Source organism: Chinchilla lanigera, unplaced genomic scaffold (assembly GCF_000276665.1).
Source record: "Chinchilla lanigera isolate Chin_1 unplaced genomic scaffold, ChiLan1.0 scaffold00162, whole genome shotgun sequence".
Lineage (NCBI taxonomy): Eukaryota > Metazoa > Chordata > Mammalia > Rodentia > Chinchillidae > Chinchilla > Chinchilla lanigera.
The window spans coordinates 1,343,085-1,351,022 of NW_004955563.1; the positions used below are offsets into that span (position 1 = coordinate 1,343,085).

The following is a 7,938-nucleotide window of genomic DNA, read 5'->3' on the forward strand; positions in this document are numbered from 1 at the left end:
TGGGCGTCGCCCGGGGACGGCGGTGCGGGTTATGGGGGGTCGCGGAGACGGGAGGGGGCGGCGCGGGGCGCTGCGGGGAGGGCGACGCCTCAGCCCCCGCCGGGACGGCCCCCTCCTCCTCTGCAGGGCGCGCGGCGATGTGAGCCATGAGCGCGACGTGGACGCTGTCACCGGAGCCGCTGCCGCCTTCGACGGGGCCCCCGGTGGGTGCGGGCCTGGACGCGGAGCAGCGCACGGTGTTCGCCTTCGTGCTCTGCCTGCTCGTGGTGCTGGTGCTGCTGATGGTGCGCTGCGTGCGCATCCTGCTGGACCCCTACAGCCGCATGCCCGCCTCGTCCTGGACCGACCACAAGGAGGCGCTCGAGCGCGGGCAGTTCGACTACGCGCTGGTGTGAGGGGCTCGGGTCTGCGCTCAGCACCCGTCCAGCCCCGGCCCCTTCGATCCCGCCCGTCTCCCCACTAGCCTGGCCAGAGCCCCACCTTGTGCCTTTGCCCGTCCCTGCCCGTCCTCTGCACACTCTGGGCCCGACTGCATCCCCAACTTCTAAGTGGCGCTGGCTGCTGTCGTGTGCCAGGTACGAACGCTGCGCATCCTTTCTTGGGAGTGGGTGAATGCCGTTCCCAGCCCTGACCTCTTCCCCACTTTCCGGCCACCCCCAGTGTCACCATGGCTGTGTGGAGCCTGTCTTTGCGTCCTGCGGGGCAGGATGCTGCATCCGATAATGCCCTCCTGCCCAAGCCCTGGACCCGGAAGACGGACCGCGGCTGCTGCGCCCCGGGACGCACGGTGCATTCCGTCCCCAGGTCAGCGCGCCCTTCCCCGTGCGCACCTCTGCTTCCATGGGCCCCGCCGCCTGCCCAGCTCTCCCCACGCCCCTCCGCTGCCTTCTCCTCTCGCCCTGTCTCTGAGCTGTGATGATGATGGCGGTGATAATAAAAGCTACTATTGAGCGCTCACTGCATGCCAAGCAATGTCCTGAGTTAGCACCTCCTGTTCATTGCCTGTTTCCTCTGCGATCGGAGAATGAGCCAGCTCCCGCGAGCGTCCCCATTTTACAGGCCAGGGGACTGAGGTCTAGGCGGCTGCGACAACTTGCCTTTAGCCGCGTGGACAGTGTTTAGCCGGACCTGGGATGCAGGCATGGCTTCTGCCCGCTTCTAACCGCTGCCCGGAGCGTGCACCCTGAGACCAGCTCCGTAGGGGCTGGTGTGCAGCACCTCAACCCCCATTCCACACGTAAGCCAGGACTCCCCGCCCCCCTTTCCTTGAGCGGGGGTGCGCTGCGGGCTGTAATAGAGACTCTCCAAGAGCCGGCCCTCCTGCCCCCGTCCTCGCGTGCGCCTCGGCACCTGTGGGGCTGGCACCGCACGCTGTGAACACGGTGTGGGCTGGCTCCGCTCCACAGCCAGCCCTGGAGACGTGTTGTGTGCCCCGCAGGAGCTGTGTGCAGTGTGTGGGGAGAGACGAGCGTTTCTATAAAAGGAAAGCTGTGTGAAGGCGCTGGCTGGGAACAGAATTTACCCTCAGACGACTAGTTAGCTTGGGGGGAAGGCATGCCATGGGAAGACGCTTGGCTTCCCAAGAACGCTGGTCTCCCAGACCTGTCCCCAACTCCATGCGCACAGGGAGGGTGGAGCTGGTGCCAGGCAGCCTGGCAGCACCCCCAGGAATGTGAGGTCTTGGGGCCCCGCCGGGACTCCGCCCCTCCCCCACCTACCTCTGCTCCCCAGCTCTGCCTTCGTTGTCCCCACTCGCCCTCCGGCTCCTGCTGCCCCTTCCCCCCGCTCGCTCCTCTGGCCGCCGTCCGTCTTCCGCCTTCCCTGGTGTGCGCAGCACTGGCCCCTCTGACCTGCCTCTGACACCCGTCCCCGCCAGCTGTGCCCAGCTGGCTCTTCCCGCCCAGGCTTACCAAGCAGCTGCTTCTGCCCCGCCACTAGTAGGACCTTCGCGGCCAAGCCGAGGTCACTCCAGCGAGCAGGATCCCCTACTCCCAATCTTTAAATCAGAAAGAAGGAAAGCAGGTAGACAAGAACTTTATTCCAGGTGACGGGGCCCCAGGAAGGCGTGAGGCGTGGGGTGGCGCCGTCAGCTGCGGAGGGCGGAGGGATGCTGGGTCTCAGGTACAGGAAGGGTGGGGGAAGAAAACGGGAGCCTAAGCAGAGGATGGCGTGCGACGGGTGCTGGTGTGGGGGGCCAGCTCTGCCCTCTCCCCAAAGGCCTGGCACAGTCACAGCTGGGCTTGGGGGGGACTGTGCCTCGGCTGCCTGGCTGCCGGGGAACCCTGGACCACTGGGATTCCATTTCCAAAACCCCCAGGCACGCAGCATCCAAATTCTGCACCCACGGCTGAGAACCGGGTCCCCCAGCGAGCTTCCAGACGATCCTCACAACGGTCCACTGCCAGCCAGGGGATCCGTGTATCTGCCACCTGCCAGATACACGGGGCCTCACCGTGCTGGGGTGACCGCCCGGCCCAGGAGCTCCAGGGGCACCAGGAACGGGTTCAGAGGGCAGACGCCGGCTGCTTGCCAGGCCGACCTCAATTCGCTGGGCGTACTGTGCTCAGGGGCTCCATGGGGGCCCTGGCTGGGCTCCTCCGGCACCCTGGAGCCAGGGCCCTCCTCAGCTCCGGGCCCGGCGCTCCCACCACAGGGGCTGCGCTCTGGGGCCATCAGGCGGTCATAGGTCTTGGTCATGTGCTCAGCTAGGGCCGTGCAGGGCAGGTGGGGCAGCTCCTCGGGCAGCGACAGGAGCAGGTCAAGGACCACAGCCGACTCTGGGGATGCAGGGAAGGGACGGGAGTGAGCGGAGGGCAGGACCTGCCGCCTGGGACCTTCGCCCCACGCGCCCTGCCCTCCCCAGCCCCCTCACCAGCTGCGGAGAGCTCTGGGCCCTGGCCACTCCGGGAGGAGAAAGACAGGTACTTGTAGATCTTCTCGAAGTCCACGGTGAGGTCTCCCTCCGGGGAGGGGACCGCCAGGGACTCAGCAGGTGCCTCAGGGACACAGCCGAGGGTCTCAGGGGTGGGGCCAGGGACCTCGGGGGCTGGCTTCGATGCAGAAGGGGCAGAACCAGAGGCCACCGGGGCAGGGCCAAGGGTCACCGAGGCAGCGCCGGACGCACGAGGTGCAGGGCCGACGGCGAGGCCGCAAACGTCAGGGGTGCGGCCCTGCTGCCCTGTGGCGGCGCCCAGGCGCGGGGTCTTTGCACGGGCTGCCGTGGGCTTGGGGGGCTTGGAGTGCAGCAGGCTGAGCGGCTCTGCGGCCGCAATGGTGAGCACCTGGCAGGACACAGGCAGAGCCCTCAGGGAGGAGGGTGCGCCCTCCACGTCCCCAGCTCTCCAGCCCTCGCCAGATCCGCGAGTCTAAGGCCCCGCTGGGTCACAGCGCCGGCAGGGCCCTGGGCACGCCGGGCAAGCGCTGCACCGCTGATTGGCACACACCCCAGCCGCGCGCCGCGACCCTCCCCGGGGGCCCTGCCCCGCGCGGGGGCGCGGTACCTGGGAGAAGGCTGCCGTCAGCGGCTCCTCGAGCGGGCCCGTCAGCTTCTCTCCTAGGTCCGTCCACACCTGGGGGAAGCCCGAGGGACACGGGCAGCCGGGGCCGGCGCCCAGCGCGCGGGCGCACCCCTCCCCTGGCCTGCCCGCTCGCCTCACCTCAATGGGGGCCAGGACCTGCGCCTGCGGGCGCCTTGGACCCCGAGGGCCGCCTGGATGCGCCCTCTGAATGGCCTCGCGGGCCACGCGGCCTTTGAGGTGCTGGAGGAAGTCGCGGACCTGGGGAGGAGATCGCGGAGGCCACCTATGAGCTCAGGGCTGCGGACAGGCCCCGGGGTGTGAGCCAGAGCCAAGGGCCGGCTGTCCCGGCTCCTCCTGCAGCGGGGGCCGGCTCCGACGTGAAGAACCCGTTCACTTCCGCTCCGCTCACCGCCGCCCGCTTCGCCCTCACTCTCACCGCCTCCAGCGCCTCTCTCGCCCAGCTCGCCCCGCCCCCAACCCCTGCCCTCCGGCCCCGGCGACCCCACCCCTCAGGCTCACCAATCACAGCCGGCATGGCCCCGCCCACCGAGCTCACACTCATACCCCGCCCCTCGCTTACATTCGCGACGTTGGTTGGTTCACTGCCCACAGCATCTTACCGAGGCCCCGCCCCCCGAGCCGCATGGCCGCACCCACTCGTCGGCGAGCCACGCCCCCAGCCTCGCTTCCGAGGTGGGACCCGCCGCTCACCTCGGCCTCGCTTCGGCTCCACAGCTCCCTGGCCAGCTCGGCGGCGTCTGGCTCCGGCTGGCCCCGCCGCGCCATCAGTAGTCGCAGTAGCTGGCGCTTCTCGCGAAGGCTCCAAGGCACAGGGCCGGTCACCTCGCCCAGATAGCGCGCAGGGGCAGACCGCCGCCGCTGCGGGGGCTTCATGTTGCTGTAGAGAGACGCCGATGCTCTCGCGCAGCTTCCCTGGTGGGCGGGGCTACGGAGGCTGTGGAGGCCAGCAAGCACCGCGCGAAGGCGGAGGCGGAGGAGGGCGCGGCTTCGCGTTTACAGGCGGAAAGGAGCCGCCTTCATAGAAGTAATGGGGAGACTAGCGGCGCACAAGCGGGGTGCGCGAGTCCCTCCGTCCGCGTTGTATCTCATTTGTGAACTGAAGTGACCTTGGATCGCTTGCTCTCCCACATGCCTGACTGCCTCATGAGAGTCCTATTACTGTGTGCACTGCTTTTCTAAGCCAGCTCTCTAGCCGTGGTCAGGAGCCTGAGCTCTGTGGTGGGACGGCCCTGGCGACCTTGGGCAAGTGATTTAACCTTGCCAAGCCGCAGCTTCCTCGTCTGTAAAGGGGGTAGTAGTCTCCTGCCTTTGCACTGGGGAGGGAGGAGCTCGGGCAGAAGGGATTTGTTTGTAGGCAGGGTCTCGCTATGCGGTTCTCTCTGGCTTTGAAGTCTGTGTAGCCCGGGCTGTCCTCAAACTCGTGGTGATCCTCCTGCCTCAGCCTCCCGAGTGCTGGGATTACAGCACCACCATGCCCAGCAAGGAGGGATTTAAAGAACTCTAGACGACGCAAGCAAACGAACAGGAGTGCAGTATCAGATCAGTGGGGACACCCGAGGACAGAGGTAGAAGGCTGAGACCTGACGAAGGCAGGGACTGGATAGCAGAGAAGGCCAGGCTTGGGGAAGATGGAAGGAGGCGGGTGGGCTGGTGCAGGAGTGGGGGGAGACGGGGCTTATTTTAAATTTTTTTTGGTACTGGGACTCGAAACTCGACCTCACGCTTGCCAGGCAGGCGCTGTGTCTTATTTTGAATTCAGCCCTTATTTTGTTTGTTTTTCCGGTACCGGGAATCGAACTCACGACCTTGCGCTTGCCAGGCAGGCGCTGTGCCACTGAGCTATTATTTTAAATTCAGCCCTTATTTTAAATTTAAACTGGCAGGGTTACGCGATACCTAACCTTTGGGACAAAATGCCCCTGAGCTATGGGCTAGCAGGCCGCGCCCAAGGCCCAGCCCTCCAGGCCGCACCTCTCCCAGCCCCGAGGCCCCTCAAGTCCTGGTCGCTGGCACTCTACCGAGCGCCCCCATCCGTGCGGAGCGCACCCCGTGACTCCACCAGAATTTGGCGGGCTCAGTTTAGAGGTTTATTTTGAGCCCAGGCGAGGTGGTGGAAAGGGAGGGAGGGGTCATGTTCTCAAAGTGTGGCATCCGAGGCAGTGTGCTGGGTCCTGGGTCCTGGCAGACCTGGTCCGAAGCCACGGCTTGGCTGCGTGCGTCTCAATCCTGCGGGGTGCGCCACTGCTGGGAAGGGAGGGGAGACCAGGCAGGACTCTGCCTTCCCGGCACCTGTTGGCTTCTTGTCAGTCTAGGCCCCTCTGAGCGTGGGAAATGGGTCTGAACCCTTAATTGGTGCCTAGTGCTTGTCCAAGGTTTGAGGACTTACCTCCGAGGCTGACCCTAGTCCCTGACTTCAAATCCCACTAACCAAATGTTATGACTTTTTTTTTTTTTTTTTTTTTTTTTTGAGACAAAGTCTCGCTATGCAGTTCAGGCTGGCTTTAAACTCACTATGTAGCCCAAGCTGGCCTTGAACTCCCAGAGATCCGCCTGCCTCAGCCTCACAAGTACTAGGATCATAGGCCTGCGCCATCACGCTTGGCTCCCTTTTGACCTTTGACAAGTGACAGAGAGCGCCTCTATTCTTTTCTCCTGGAGATTATAACAGTAGCTGTAGGTTGTTAGGATTGTGTGCGAAATATCATTCAGCACTGTTCCTAGCAGGAGGGTGAAGCTCTAGGGTCACCACCATCACCTCCCACCTCAGCTCTTGCTTCAGACCTCCCTTCCCCGCTCCTTGCTTACCTGCCTCAGTGGGGCCTCCGGGGCTGGGGGCCGCTGGGCGAGGCCCTGGCCGGCTGGCTAGGGTTCCGGGGCGCTGCAAAGAAGAGCCGCTGCGATGGGGCGCTGCGCCGGGGTCAGCGCGCCCCCTGCGGGTTGCTGCGGGCGCAGCGGAGTCAGGTCTAGGGATGGGCAGGTCCCGCTGGCTGGGACCGTGGCGATCCCGGGACTAGAGGCGTGGGAATGGGCTGGGGCGGACGGGGCAGGCGGAGGTCGGTACCTGAGCGCGCGCACACAAGGCCGAGCCCCGCGGCCAGCGCGGCGCCCAGAACGAAGGCCGCCAGCACCACCGCCACCACGGGTGCGGGCTCCAGGGCTGCGGGCGCGGGCGCGGGCGGCTCGGCGCGCACTGCCTTCCCCGGGAGGCTCTTGGGCGGCCCTGTGCGGGGGAGGGCGACGCTGAGGCTAGACCCAGGATCCTGATGCCCACCCCGGCCGCAGGGCATCCTGCGGAGGAGGACCGCGTGCGTACTGGGGGGCGGCTGCGGCACGGTGACCACGATGGGCTGCGTCAGCGTGTGCAGGTGGGGGCCGTCCGCGCCGAGGCTCTCGCCGCTGCCCGCGCACGCCTCGTCCTGAGGCCAGCACTGGGAGAGGGGGACGACAGGGGACGTCACGGGCCGGCGATCCTGGGTTCTGTCTCCTGGGCTCCCAAGAGGCCTAAGTGTCCAGCTGTCCACCGCAGCCAGGAGGCCGCCATGGGAGCCCTGCAAGTTTGGCTCCTTAAGAGTCCCTGAGCCCAGCCCGTAAGTAACCCAGTGGTACCCAGCCTGAGAGGACCTCAGTTTCATCCCTCAAATGTCAGGTCACGGATGGCAAGTTTGAGCCCAGCCTGGGTACCCTCGTTAGGAAGGTTAGCAAGTTCCTGTCTCAATGAGTCAGTCAATCAAAGGCCCTGGGGCCCACCCCACCAAAAAAAGGGTCAGCGCCACTCAGCACCTAACCCGGGAAGCCCCACATCCCAGGTGCCCCCAGACTGGCCCCTGGCATCCCTCTGCACCCACCCAACCTCCCAGCTCTGGAGCAACCTCAGAGCCCCGCCCAAAGGGTCTACAGCCCTGGGCATGAGGGAATGCAGTGGGCACTTCTCCACCGAGGAACCCCAAGGGCCCGCCGGGGGGGGGAGGGGCAGCTAAACACCTTGACCGCAGCCTTAAACTCAGTGTCTTCTCCCACCCCCGAGGAACCCTTGCCTCGGGCCCCAAATCCAGAGGGACCCCTCGCTCCCGTTGCCAGACATTCCCGGCCCAGCCCCGGGGGCCCTCGGCTTGCAGATCTCCAGCTTTGCGCCCGCGCACCCGCGATGGCAGCGGCGGCGGCCGGGTCAGGGGCGAGGGCCTAGGGCTGGTTCCTGGGAGGCGGCGGCAGCGGCTCAGCTGGCAGTGCAGGAACTGCACCGATGCGTTGAAAACCGGGCGCAGGCGGAAGCTGAAGCGTGCGGGGCGGGCACCGTCTGGGCTTGGCGGCGGCAGAGGCGGGAAGGTGACCGAGGCGTCGGCGGGGCAGCCTCCGCGCAGCAGCACCAGGGCGGGCCCGGCCGTCGGGCGCGAGGACGGCG

At 66.2% G+C, this 7,938-nt stretch overlaps 3 protein-coding genes across 5 annotated transcripts in view; 1 reads left to right on the forward strand and 2 right to left on the reverse strand.

Annotated features, from left to right (window-relative positions):
• Positions 1-127: 127 nt before the first annotated feature.
• On the forward strand, positions 128-972 carry Ctxn1 (cortexin 1; the record flags this gene model as incomplete). Its single annotated transcript, XM_005413139.2, is given in 2 exon segments — positions 128-575; positions 661-972. A coding segment is annotated over 1 exon segment (249 nt). The 3' UTR covers positions 396-575; positions 661-972.
• A 1,043-nt stretch (positions 973-2,015) lies between these two features.
• Positions 2,016-4,509, reverse strand: Snapc2 (small nuclear RNA activating complex, polypeptide 2, 45kDa). 3 transcript variants are annotated; one of them, XM_005413142.2, is made up of 5 exons: positions 4,230-4,495; positions 3,657-3,776; positions 3,501-3,569; positions 2,873-3,281; positions 2,016-2,777 (listed from the first exon to the last, which is right to left on the reverse strand). In XM_005413142.2, exons 1-5 carry the CDS (start codon positions 4,410-4,412, stop codon positions 2,449-2,451), a joined length of 1,110 nt encoding a protein of 369 aa, XP_005413199.1. In that variant the 5' UTR covers positions 4,413-4,495; the 3' UTR covers positions 2,016-2,448. The 3 variants fall into 3 exon arrangements, with proteins under 3 accessions (XP_005413199.1, XP_005413197.1, XP_005413198.1); XM_005413140.2 differs by having other exon boundaries at positions 3,501-3,776; positions 4,230-4,509; XM_005413141.2 differs by lacking the exon at positions 4,230-4,495 and adding an exon at positions 3,955-4,183 and having other exon boundaries at positions 3,501-3,776.
• Positions 4,510-5,613: 1,104 nt separating this feature from the next.
• Positions 5,614-7,938, reverse strand: part of Tgfbr3l (transforming growth factor, beta receptor III-like) — a 5,051-nt gene continuing 2,726 nt past the window's right edge. The window contains exons 4-8 of the mRNA XM_013509129.1: positions 7,679-7,938; positions 6,853-6,967; positions 6,601-6,759; positions 6,345-6,417; positions 5,614-5,783 (exon numbers count right to left, since the gene is read on the reverse strand). The exon at positions 7,679-7,938 is cut by the window's right edge and continues 26 nt beyond it. Coding sequence (XP_013364583.1) covers positions 6,350-6,417; positions 6,601-6,759; positions 6,853-6,967; positions 7,679-7,938 — 602 coding nt within the window. The 3' untranslated portion in view covers positions 5,614-5,783; positions 6,345-6,349. The remainder of the gene's footprint in view (positions 5,784-6,344; positions 6,418-6,600; positions 6,760-6,852; positions 6,968-7,678) is intronic.

Bases quoted from the DNA above. Each gene is read 5' to 3' on its own strand.
- Snapc2 (XM_005413140.2), bottom strand. From the start codon at position 4,412: ATGAAGCCCCCGCAGCGGCGGCGGTCTGCCCCTGCGCGCTATCTGGGC. The intron at 3,282-3,500 runs GTACCGCGCCCC...GTGTCCTGCCAG, and splicing joins TGACGGCAGCCTTCTCCCAG to GTGCTCACCATTGCGGCCGC. The intron at 2,778-2,872 runs GTGAGGGGGCTG...CTGCATCCCCAG, and splicing joins CCCAGAGCTCTCCGCAGCTG to AGTCGGCTGTGGTCCTTGAC.